The sequence below is a fragment of the Pristis pectinata genome, chromosome 3, assembly GCF_009764475.1.
Source record: "Pristis pectinata isolate sPriPec2 chromosome 3, sPriPec2.1.pri, whole genome shotgun sequence".
Lineage (NCBI taxonomy): Eukaryota > Metazoa > Chordata > Chondrichthyes > Rhinopristiformes > Pristidae > Pristis > Pristis pectinata.
Window position 1 is genome coordinate 119,787,555 of NC_067407.1, and position 13,462 is coordinate 119,801,016.

General features: G+C 36.7%; 1 protein-coding gene across 1 annotated transcript in view; it reads left to right on the top strand.

The window, feature by feature from the left end:
- Positions 1–13,462, top strand: part of lrpprc (leucine-rich pentatricopeptide repeat containing) — a 120,933-nt gene that overhangs the window by 69,803 nt on the left and 37,668 nt on the right. Inside the window, exons 24-25 of the mRNA XM_052012941.1 lie at positions 4,905–5,029; positions 6,326–6,432. Coding sequence (XP_051868901.1) covers positions 4,905–5,029; positions 6,326–6,432 — 232 coding nt within the window. The remainder of the gene's footprint in view (positions 1–4,904; positions 5,030–6,325; positions 6,433–13,462) is intronic.

A 13,462-nucleotide genomic window follows, 5' to 3' on the forward strand; every position in this document is an offset into this window, starting at 1 on the left:
TTCACTAGTAGTGAAGCCGTGTATGTTTTTTCCCACAAACTCACGAATTTGTTAGAAATGTCCAACGGTGGAATGTTTCCCCAGAATGCTTTATTGTCAATAGAAACTACATACGATTATTGGCAGACAGTGTTGTTGAACACCATCACCTGCTGTGCATTAAGTAATTTCTTCATCCTTCTAGCCTTTCAATTTGAGAGATTAAACCAAATGTATCACTTGTATAATCTGTTTACAAATGTATATCAAACTGACAACGTGTTATCTATCAGGATAAGTAAATTGGAGAGATAGCAGACTTGGGAAATTTAGCTCAGGGAAGATGAGTTTGGAATTTGGGTCTGGAAAAACTTGACTGGAGGTTGTACACTGAAATCCTTTGAGTTGGTTTTTAAAACAAAAATAGAGAACTGTGACTTAGAGCCTTAAGAACAAATACTAATCGTGGTATGGGATGGGAACATATTTCAATGATTGTATTATACACTTTAAAACATAATTCAATCAAATGGAACTGGTGTCATGACTAGGACATGACTATTTTTAAGTTGCTACTGTTACTGGAACATAGAATGTTACAGCACAGTACAGGCCCTTCAGCCCACCATGTTGTGCTGACATTTTATCCTCTAAGATCTATCTAACCTCCATTTTTCTATCATTCATGTGGCTATCTAAGAGTCTCTTAAATGTCCCTAATGTAACTGCCCCCACAACCTCTGCCAGCAGTGCGTTACTTGCACCCACCATTCTCTGTGTAAAGAAAAAAACAACTTACCCCTGACATCCCCCTTATCTTCCTCCATTCACCTTAAAATTATGCCCCCTCGTGTTAGCTGTTGACGCCCTGGGAAAAAGTCTGACTGTCCACTCGATCTATGCCTCTTGTCATCTTGTACACCTCTATCCTCCTCCTCATCCTCCTCTCCAAAGACAAAAGCCCTAGCTCATTCAACCTATCCTCATAAGACATGCTCTCCAATCCAGGCAGCATCCTGGTAAATCTCCTCTGCACCCTCTCTAAAGCTTCCACATCCTTCTTATAATGAGGTGACCAGAACTGAATTCAATACTCCAGGTGTGGTCTAACCAGAGTTCTGTAGAGCTGCAACATTACCCCAGGGCTCTTGAACTCAATAGCCTGACTAATGAAAGTCAACACACCATACGCCTTCTTAATAACCCTGTCGACCTGCATGGCAACCTTGAGGGATCTATGGACGTGGACCCCAAGATCCCTCTGTTCCTCCCACACTAAGAGTCCTGCCATTAACCTTGTATTCCCTTGTATAACCTTGGAGTGGCAATATGATTTTATTAAAAGGCAGTGGACCAGATAGGACTGACGATACAGAATAATCTGATAAGTAATAAGTAAATTCTAGGTTTTACCTGATCATTTAAATCCAGATTGTAAGGAAATAAATTTGTATATTAATTATATTGCAGAATGAAGGTATTTATTCTTTTTTTAAAAAAAAACGAAGTCTGATTTATTAGTTATCAAAGTAGTCTGTACCTTGTAAAAGAGTATGATATTAATTTTGACAACCTCCATGTTAACAGATCTTCAGTTCAACATGATTCATTTCCACATTGGGAACACTGTAGCCTTTGTTTAAACCTTATGTAAATTCCATTGTTTTGCTACTGATCCCATTTACTTGTCTTCCGTTTCCTGTTCGGGTGACCCAAACATGATGAAAACTTGGTATCATGCTCATTCCTGTACTAAGCTTTAAAATTAACATTCTTTCTCTCACTAAGACTATCTAGTTTTGCTTGTGTAAGAATGGCATCTCTGCTCCTACCTTCAGTTGTTAACTTTTTATTCCATTCTTATGTCACTTCTTGGTTCATTCACTCCAAAGAACTATTTTTGGCTGTAGATCCTCAACCAAAACATTAGATGCCTGTAACTTTTCTTGTCCTGCATCCTCATTGCTGTCTCTTTGCTGACTTTTGCTTACTCATTTCCCAGTTTGCCAAATGAAGCCCTTGTTCTGGCCTTTCACCACTTGGCAATATACCCTCCTCCAGGTTCATTTAAAGCTGAGGTGCATTGAAATCTCCTCTCGGAAAGTGGTGAATCTCTGGAATTCTGCACCCTGGAGAGTTGTGGAGTCAAGAACCCTGGACATATTTATAGATGAGGTGGTTACATTTTTGTAAGATTGGGAATTTGAGGGCTATATGGAACAGGCACAGAGGAGGACTGGAGGCCTAGAGCGCATTAACCATGATATTGAATGGCAGGACTGGCTAGAGGGGCCAGGTGGCCTACTTCTGCTATCTTCTTGGATATGTATTCTTATCTCCCCACAAATTTTAATTCTAGTTTTTTGCACACACTTTGATGGCAGAGTCATTAACATTGGTCATATATTCTTCTAAAGTTCATCTACTTGTAGAGTGTTGTGAGATGTGTTTCAAGGGGTTATTTACAGTCAAGTAATTGTTTTTTGTGAAACTAAGAAAGCAACATGAGAAAATGGGAGCAGGAGTAGGTCATTTGCCCCTTCAAACTTTCTCTGACATTCAATATGATAATGGCTTATCTACTCTTGGCCTCAATTCCTTTTCTGTAGCAGATCCATATTGCCCTCAATCCCCCCCTAGTCTTTAAAAGGTTATGTACCTCCACTTTAATTACTTTAATTCCAGAGATTCACACATTGCGAGAAGAACAGTCCCAATACCTTGTTTTAAATGATTGACCCCAATGTTGAAACTGACTCCCCTACCACTTAAAAGGTTCTCTAACTAATGAAAATATCGACTTCTACCCTGTTATGCTGCCTTATGTTTCAAGAAGATCCTTCATCCCTTAATGTATGATGCTTTGCTAGAACATTCAATATCCATTGATTTCAAGAGATTTTATTAGGCCGTAGAGCAAGAAGCAATGATAAATTTTAAAAAAATGTTTACAAACTGCAGGTTTATATGTAAATTAAGTTGCTCTTGATATAAGACTTATCATAAAATTTCACGGAAGTGCTTATTTAGGACCTTATTTCAAATGTAGGAATGGGATTTGCTGATTGACCTAGTAATTTTGTGCGATATCCTTGGAGGCACAAGAAGTGTTTCTGATGGACTTTAACAGAAGAGAAACAAAAGAGTAAATGTTGAAATAGTATATTGTAACTTTAAAAATGCTTTTCCATGGTTTAAAAGGAATTTAACATCCTTACATTTTTATATCTCTTTAATTGCCTATTAATTTAGAATTTTGAAAAGAAAATGTTTGAAGGAATTTATTTTTGAATATTTCTAAACGTTCGTTAAAATTTTCCAGTTATCTCAGGATGTGATTTACCCTATGGTCAGATTTTGTTCTGATCTTGTGAACAAAACTAGTCTGGATAATCCTCGAGACTAAATTTTATTCTTGTGCAGTGTTACAGGTTGTTCCCTAGCAAAATCATCTTGTAGCATATTGTCCAGATATGCTCACTCGATCCTGGCAGGATTGTCCATGGAAAAAGTTATTCTCTGTCAAAATTCATGCATGTGCTATTGGCCCACTGCTAACCACAAAATCACATTGGTTATACCATGGACGGAGAACCTTTGTTATTCTCTGTCAAAATTCATGCATGTGCTATTGGCCCACTGCTAACCACAAAATCACATTGGTTATACCATGGACGGAGAACATTCAACTTATAGAGTCATACAGCATGGAAACAGGCCCTTCGGCCTTAACTGGTCCATGTCAACCAAAATGCCCATTCAAGCTAGTCCTATTTGCCTGCATTTGGCCCATATCCTTCTATTCCTTCCCTATCCACATACCTGTCTAACTTTTTTAAAAGTTGTCATTGGACCTGCCTCAACCACTTCCTCTGGCCGCTCATATCATATACTTAACACCAAAAAGTTGCCCCTCAGGTTCCTGTTAAATCTTTCCCCTCTCACTTCAAACCTATGCCCTTTAGTTCTTGATTCCCCTGGGAAAAAAAGACTGAGTGCATTCACCCTATCTTTTCCCCTCATGATTTGATACATCTCTATAAGATCACCCCTCAGAATCCCATGCTCCAAGGAAAAAGTCCTAGCCTGTCCAACCTCTCCCTATATCTGAATCCTTTGAGTCCTGGCAACCTGCTTGCAAATCTTTTCTGGACTCTTTCCAGTGTAATAACATCTTCCCTATAGCAGGGTGACCTAAACTGAACACAATACTCATTGAGTGTGAAGCACCATTCCAGTTAGTCCCATTTCCCTTTCCTCTCCTTATAACTGCAATTTCTTTCCTTTCAGATACTTATCTGACTCCCTTTTGAAAGCTACAGTTGATTCTGTCTCCACTACTACCCTTGGCAATGCATTTCCAGACCAACAACTACTTGCTGCTTAAATCTAGGCTTTCAATATTTCATTGCAAAAGAAAGCTGATTTTAAAAACTGGAAAAACCTGTACATTGCATTAAGTGGTACCATTCCTAAAATAGATTTTTTTGGGACTGAGATGGGACTTTGTGTAAATATTCCAGAAAACAGTCCTGTGAGGATAATGTCAGTGATTTTTATTGTACGGTTCCTATCTGTTTTTGCAGTGTCAATGGAAGTAATCGTATTGGGTTCCCTCTGCAAGGAGAAGGATTATTATAATAAATGTTGATGATTTAATGCTTTCTGATCACAAAACAGGAGGATCACCCTTTAAATTTATTGGCAGCTTCTTATGGTACTAAAAGTGGGGCAAGTTACATTTGTAAATTGGGAAATCTGAGAAAGGATTTAACAGGCAGAGGACCAATTTCTTAAGGAAAGGTTTGTATCTTAGCAAGCTATCTTGGTATGTTCATTAAGACACAAGTTCTATAATTTTGATTTATGCCTTCTATCAAATAATGCTTTATTATGTAACTGAGGCTTTCTTAATTCTGTTTCAGGGGGAATGTACCTGCAGCACTAGATGCAGTTATTGATTGTCACAAGAAGTATAACCAGATGCCTCGACTCCATGATGTTTTGTGCAAGTTGATCGAGCAGGGTGACACAGAGCTCCTGCAAAAAGGTGACAAAGGAAGAAATACTGTAAAAGCCTACCTGCAAATGGTTTTCTGTTTCCACCAAATGCTCTGCCCTGTCACTCAAATCATGTAGAATTGCAGTGCTCAAATTATTGTGTCTTTTTAAACAAAAAAAAACAAACCTGTGAAATACTCCCTGAGATAAACAGGGCTTTGATAGATCAGATGTTTTGATTTCACTGCGATGGATTAGATTTGGGGTATAGGTTGAAAGTGTTAATCTGTGAAATCGTGTTTTTAAACATGATATAATGTATTATATATAGACAAAATTATTTACTAAAAGTGGTTGAAGACATGACTTTTTGATATGAAACTTGTAACCAAGTACTTTTATCCCTCTGGAAGGTAATGTCTGCATAGTGTAACTTGTATTTTGTGGCCTTTCTTATCAGGGAACTTGGGTAAAAGCATTCTAGGAATTTGGGTAAAAAAAGTGCTTCAAATACATGCTGTTGGTCATTGTCATGGAAAAAAGTGGTTCAGTTGCATGTAGCTTGTGAGTGTCAGAGTATTTGCATTCTATAATATTTTGAAATGCAGTGACTATTATGCTGGGAAAAGTGTTTAATATTTTGGGTGCAGCCCGTTACCATATGTAATGTTTGCATTTATACCATTAACTAGTTATGTCATCATTTCAGTGAAGAGATTCAACCCACATTTGAGTACTTAAGGTCCTTAACTTTAATTTTTGGGGAGCATCTAAGCAGGTTGGGTTTGCTGTTGGCAAAGGAGTTTTCAAAACGATAGAAATTGAGAATTAATCCAAACACTTCACTCCAACCCACAGCTTTAAAATTCGTGTAAATGAGACATAAATACAGAACTGTTTCCTGAAAAATGCAGTTGATAGATTTTTTTTGGACAACTCAATGATTGTAGTGCCTTTCCATTCCTATGCCACCTTATGTTTTGATTACATGGAACGTGTAACCAGGAAGGTCTTGTGAAATTGTATGGATGGATTCAGTGGTAACTGGACCTGATATGTCAGAGGAAGCAAGGATGATCAAACAAAAGTAACTAGCCTTGTTAAGACAGACTGTTACTCAATTCCTGAAATTACCCTTAAAGCTGCCTCCAGCTCCTGTCCAAAAATCTGCATTAATATTTTACATGTACGATATGTAAATTATTTATTTCCACCAGCCTGAAAAATAAGTAGAATCATGAATTTTAACAGAAAAATTCTAGTATATTGCTGATATTTTTGAAGAGAAAGATGTAGTTTTAATTTTAATGATTGTTACAGTATTTAAATTTTCTTGTGCACACAGCTATGGATTTTGTGAACCAAGAGCGAGGTGAAATGACAATGCTATACGACCTCTTCTTCGCTTTTCTTCATACTGGGAAATACAAAGAGGCCAGAAAAATTATCGAGGTGGGACTTCATCCTATTATGCTGTTCACACAGCCATTTTAGTTGGAACAATGAGCGTCAATTAATATGCTGCACCTAAAATGAGTATTAGTCTAATTCTGACTGATGCAATTTAGTCTACAAATTGAATAATGTTAACCTTATTAGTGGTGATAAGTGTAGAATTTCTTTTTTTGATGTCTACATAGTGTTATAAGAAGAATTATAGCCATTGTTTCTGTTAGATGTTATTCAAATTTAAATATTTTTTTCTAGCTTTGCTTGATTGAGTTGCTTCTTTTTACCAAATATTATACTTGCATATTAAACCTGCAATTGTGGAAAAATTAATTTAAACCACCATTCCTGGGTGTATAAAGTTCTTAATCCCCTTTACTGATCAATTCTTTTGTTGTGCTTAAAAGCAGTAGAATTTAATTTGCTGCAGACAGAGGGTGAATCTGGTCAGATTTACTGCAGGGCATGTCTAGCAGCAAATAATCAGCCAGTCTGATGCAGCATCATATTAAATTCAACTTTACTTTCCTGTAATTCCTTAAGCAGCTTATGATCAGCCAAAGGTGACTGATCACTCAACTAAATTTTGCATACTGTTTCTGGTCTTGATTAAAATCTTTCATAGCAATATAAAGGGATATATTGGAAGAAAATTTCTGCTTCTCCAGCTTTTACATTTGCTTTTCTTGGGACTGATGACACTAATAGCTTTTATGATTTAATAGGACATTGTAGGTGCCTAATTTCTGAAGGATTGTCCTATTTAATTTTTTATCGTGGTGGAAATCGATGAAATGTGGAGGCATTGTCTTTTTTAATTATACACACTGCTAGTAGGCTTTTTTATGAAAAGAGAGGAACAGGTGGAGACTATTTGGCCCCTTGAGGCTGTTATACCACTTAGACCTCTGATCTGTACCTTTTCTTCCATTTTCTTAACATTTGTTCAATGTTTCTTGTTACCCTTTCCTAACAAAAATTAATTTATCTCAGTCTTGAAAATTACAGTTAATCAAGAATCCATGGACTTTGGGGGAGAATTATAGATTTGTATGGAAAATAGTACTTTAACTCTTGAATAGCACAGCTCTAATTTTAAGACTGTGCCCCCTTGTTTGGAATTTCCTCAACACGGGAGGTTGTTTTTCTCTGTCTACGCTATTGACTCCCTTAATCTTTTTAAATACCTCTGTGGGAACACTCGTCATCCAGTATAAGTTTTGATTTCCCACAGCAGAGAAAAATTAAGCTATGTAAATGGAGTACCAACTACTGGTGATGGAAGAAACTTAAGGGAGTACCTTGAGGAAGCAGTCCTTGTCAGCATCTTGACTTGGATATTGTTTAGATAATTTTTGTATTATTGGCACTAATTTGCCAAGTGACCACATTGCGCAATGCCTGTGTCCATTTCAAATTTACCAATATAATGTGCATTTGGTTTTGTTTCCCAGAATTTGTTTTTGTTTTGCAACACTGACTCATTTTAAGGTTCTTAAAAGGACAAAATTAACTGGCATTGAGGAAATGCTAAATGAGAAAAAAAAAAGAAAATGCTATTAACACTTGGCAGGTCAGGCAGCACCTGAGGAAAGACCCTTTGTCAGAATGGGAAATTAGTTTGCAGCTGCAGAGAGTGTGGGGGGATCGAGTAGAAAGGACGAAGGGAATATCTCTTACAGGGTTACCTGGCCATTGGGTTTATGGGGGAAGTTAGTTGAAGAGAAATGAATTGAGGGCAGTTAAAAAGAACACAAAGGAATATAAAAGTTGCAGAGTGTGGGACATACACAGTAAGTCATGCTGTGCCAATGGAGGTCAAAAAACAGTTATATCACAGATGGATGGCTTGCTGCAGAAATGGCCATTACCAATATAGACAGAAAAAGTGAGTTACCTGAAGTTATAAAACTGATATCAAGTTTGGAAGACTGCAATGTATACAGACTGAAGAGAAGTGCCCTTCCTCAAGCCTACATTGGGGGGGCCTCACTATAACAGAACTGGAGGCCACTGACAGGACATCTTGTAAGTGTGATGGAGAATTAAAGTGGCAGGCAACAGGGGACTCTTGAGTTGCTCCTGCAGACTGGATGTGCTTGGTTTCTGCAGAGGAGATCATACACAAAATGCTGTGAACTGGATTGGAAGCATTGAGGAAATGTTGTTGCAGTCACAACTTTGATAGACCAGTTATGTCATAAGAATGGAAGACCATAACCTTCCATGGCAGATATTGTATGAAGAAATAAGGTAGGGTAGAAAAAAGAAGGCTCATCCATATGATAAGTGTGGTTGTTACAGATGACTTTGTGTTCAAAGATATCTTGAAGTGCAGTCTCCAGTTGGCCAGCATCAGTTCTAAGGACTAGCATCCAAGTGGCTTGAGACAGGACTCTGGCAACCCTTGACAAGATCAGCACAAGTGTGATCAATAAAGCCATCTGGAGGTTTAGTGTGAAAGGCACCATGGAGATGCAGCATCAAGCACTCTGGTAACAGAGTTTCCTTGCCCACAGTGCAACCAATTCTGTGTTTAAACTTCAAAATTATATATGCACATAAAAATGATATTTGTATCAGTTTCTCCATGATGATCACTAATGATCCACCAAAAAAACACTTAACTGTTTGAGTGTTTTTAAAGCCTGTATGTTAAAGAACAATACTGCAAAATACAATGGTCAGCAACAAAATGGTCAAAATGAAGAAGGCAAATGACACTGCCATCACCATAATCTTGAGCCATTTTATGCTGAGTAGGTTGGTGTTGTATGTTTTCCTTGTCATTTGCTGCTCTTCATTTTGAGTGGTCAATTTTCGTCAGTTTTTTCCACCTTAAATTTCTGCATCAATTTATCTGTGCAAGATCATTTTATATGCCTCTTTAAATAGTTATGTGATAATTCCATTATGTCCAAATCCCTTTTCTTATGTTGCATTGATAGTAATTACAAATTAAATGCGCAAATTGCCATAATGTTAACCTGAAAAAAATTTGTTGAAAGTTAAAATAGGCAGGGGACAATGTCCTGTGTTTCAAAAAAGATACTGGAAATAGACAAGTCGGTTAGAATTTGTGGAAAAGATTGGTTATGACATTTTTTTGTATGTACTTGAGGGAACAGCAGTTGGTATTACTAGATAAAATAACAGTGGCATGAATGGCTAGGTTATTAGTGGGGGGGATTGTTGTTTCATACAACGTTACAATAATACTGGAACTATTTTTGTTCTTCCAGTTGTTCATACTTCCATGATTTTTCTCTTCATAAGGCACTCCCATTCTGCAATACCATGAGAATATCATGAGGTCTATTTGATGATTTAGGCTAACATGTAAACACAGGTGATATGCATGCTTAGACGTTTTTCTTAGGGAAGGGATAGAAACAGGATAAGATTCATTTCAAATGCAAATTAGATTTATTTCAGGATGTACTTTGGGATAGAGTTTGAGGAATCGCAGACATGAGGTAACTATTATTTTTGGCAGAAATGGTTCACTTTAGACTTGTGGTTCACAGAGCTCCTGCACTGGGGATTTCCTTGCCTCTTAATCTGTTGTAAAAAAAAATATTGGTAAGACCACAATTATCTTTGTTTCCCACCATAAATTCTATTCTCTTAGCACCTACTATTGGAATCCTAACCAGAATTGGTTAACCAAGCTTGGGTGCCATGTTTGACCATGAGAGAGGAGCTTCGGACTACCAATTCCTATCACTAAAGCTGCTTGCTTCTCCCCACCCCCTTCCTTAGCCCACCTACTGAAACCTTCAACCATGCTTTTATTACTTCCAGACTTGGCTATTCATCTTTTAATTCCTAGCTGGTCTTCCATTTTCTGCCCCACAAAAACTTGTTTAATTCGAAACCTTGTTCCAATGTCCAACTCTTGCCAAGTCCCTTTTATCCATCACCCTGTGCTCATTAACCCACGTTGACTCCTTGTTAAGAATACTTCACCACTTTCTTTGACTACAGTCTTCGCCAGCCCTCTAGCTGCCATACTTAAACTTCTCAGTGACCAGGCGTTTAACTCTTGAATTCCTTTTAAATGTCTCTGCCATTCTGTATCGTTTCTTTAAGATACTCATTAAAACCTTTGGCCACTTTTTCTGAAGCTCAATGTCAATTTTTTTCATTTGGCACACCTGAAAGGCGTTATATAAGAACAAGTTACTGTCTACTGCAGGCTAGTTAGTGAATAATTGTCATGATTAGTTATCAACTCCAATGATAATGAAACTAGCAAATTAGTATTAGGTAAATTTGATTAGGTTTGGTCCATTTCCATCAACTATTTCTTTTATTCATATGATGACTACTATATGCATGTTGATGCCATGATTTTGGAAATCCAGCAAAGGAAGTATTTTTTAAAAATTATGTTATTTTCGTTTGCAACACAATGTTTAATGCAGGTGATTTGAGGGAGAAGCAGGTCCTTTTAAAGGACAAAGACGAGATCATATATCAAAGTGGTTTCTGTATGGCTAGTTACAAACAGCTGTATTTGTTGACAGGTTGACTTCAGTTTGGGTATATTGGTCCACATATTATTTTACTCTGAAGTTATTGTTGATATGTTATTGCAGAGAAAAGTATAATTAATACTCAAGGAAAATGTAGAGTTAAAAATATGTTGCATTTGTATAGAATTAAGTGAATCAAATGAATCTCTGTAGTATCACTGGAATGTGCCAGTACTCATAGAAGAGTGCTTTAATCAAAAGCTACTTTGTGAAATAAACTAAACATTATCTGCGAGGCAAGTTCCTATGTTTTATTATATTAGGATGTGCTAATGCAAGGAGGAGTAGACTTTTGTGCAAAGATCAAGGAATCTCAAAACAATGGAGAAAAAAGAACATTAGCAAATAAATGAGATAGAAGAGGTTGAACGTCAAGTATGTCTTGGGCAGGGGTGCAGAGAGAATCAATAATACTAGAAATTATTATAAGAAAAAGTGAAAATGAATTAAAATCTGGTGTGAAGTGTATTGAGAACAAATATCAAGTGCAAGATAAGCAGATAAAATAATAGGCTTAAAATAATAGTCACTGTGATCAGAATATCCTGTCATTGAGTGAAGTGGGATGGGAGGGAGAGTGACGAGTCATACCATTGGAAGGTAGCTTTATTAATCTGTTTATTATTTCCTTAAATAACCTAACATTTGTAGCACATTTATTGTAGCCAAGCCCAGCAATAAATTGATGCTGAGCTGGTTATCAATAATATTTAAGGAGTACAGATAGAGGCCCTGGCTCATGTTCCAAACACAAGTTCAAATCCCACTATGATAACTGGGGAGTTTGAATTGAGCTCTTCATTCCTTCTCAAATTCTCACTTGAGATGTCGAAAATAGTTCGCTAATGATGCACCAATGTTGATTTGAGTTCTGCAGCACAATCAGTCATAGACTGTTTAAAAAAAACCTAATCTGAGGAACACTATTTCATTTCTTCTCTTAACTACACATAGGGGAGCTTGCACATTCAAACAGAAATGTCCGTCAACAGATGTATAGTAAAATTCCAGTTGACATTCAGGTGTAGTAACATCTATCATTTGTATTTGTTTTTTTCCAGAACTTGCATGTCTTTGAAAATACCTAGCCTGCGCTTTAACAATGAATGTCTGGAGCTTTGCAATATAGCTGCGCAGTCATCTTGCACTGGAGCAAAATGTTGCACTTTGGTAGATAAGAAAATAGGTGTGGAAGTCCTCTAAGAAGATACTCCAATTTAGTGTTAATGAAGACTAATATTTCTCAACGAGCTTTGTGAAACAATGACTTTTCTCTGCATGTTTTAGTTACGAGTCCCTTCTGTATTTTGAAGTAGAAGGCACGAATAGATGAAGGTGTGGCAGTATGAAATGGAAGTGACCCGATCAGTTCAGGATGTGTTGATATTTTAGTCGTGTATATAAAAACTAATGTAGAATGTCAGATGACTTCCTCCTGTAGGTATAATTTAAACAACAAAATTGTGTGAAATGGATGTTTTGTGTTGCAGGTCACTGCCACTGCTACTGTTCTGTAGTTCATAAGATAACTTGCTAGTAAAGCACTACTTAGTATTTGAGCAATAAGCTGTAAATGTAGAACATCCACTGAGGTTAGGAGATTTGGTTAAGCTGACCTAGATGTTCTTTTGAGGATTGAGACTTAGGGTAAGTGAAAATTGTTCTCAATATCAGATGAAACTGAAGGATATCTGCATTTATTGCTTAGCTGTCCTTGAAATGACAGACACATCAATCAAGTCTAAACACAGGAGATTTAATGTATTACATGTTGTGGATTTGTGTATTGTTGAGATCAGTGTCATTTGGATAGACAAAGATATTGAAAGTTGTAATCAAATGTACTATTTGTTCTGAACCTAAACTCAAATTCCATTCAATTTTCCAGACTCATTGATGTAATATTTAGTTTCTTGCTGAGTTTCATGTAAATCTACTTTAACTACTGCAGTAAAATTGATAATTTCCTCATTACCTTCAAAGTAGGAACTCTGAACTCGTTGACAACTTTCGTTATTAATACAAAATTGATTTGATTTTAGGACTTTTGAAGAGTAGTGTATGTTTATAAGTACTCAAATTTAAACAATTTTGGAAACTCAGCACTGTAATCAGATTGCAGATGTTACGTTTAGATAAATTTGGAAAAACAGCTTTAATGAACTGTGTTAAATGTAAATTGTAAACCACACAGGCTTCCTTTGTCAAATGAAGTGAATTCATAAAATCTCAATTTAAATTATATGCTTAGCTTCTAAACCTCTATTAAATATCTTGAACCTGCATAGGAGATGTATGGCAGCAAAATGTCTGATTTTTAAAGCTCCTTGTGCATCCAAACTCCACCCGTGTTTTGCATACATTTTTAAAGTGGGATTCGCTCCCTATTAATTGTTACTAGAGTCATCAGTTTCCCTTGGTAATTCTGTGCTTAAGAATGTGATCATCGCTTACAAATGCTAAAAAAAAAGTTAATATGAAGAAGTGTATTAATT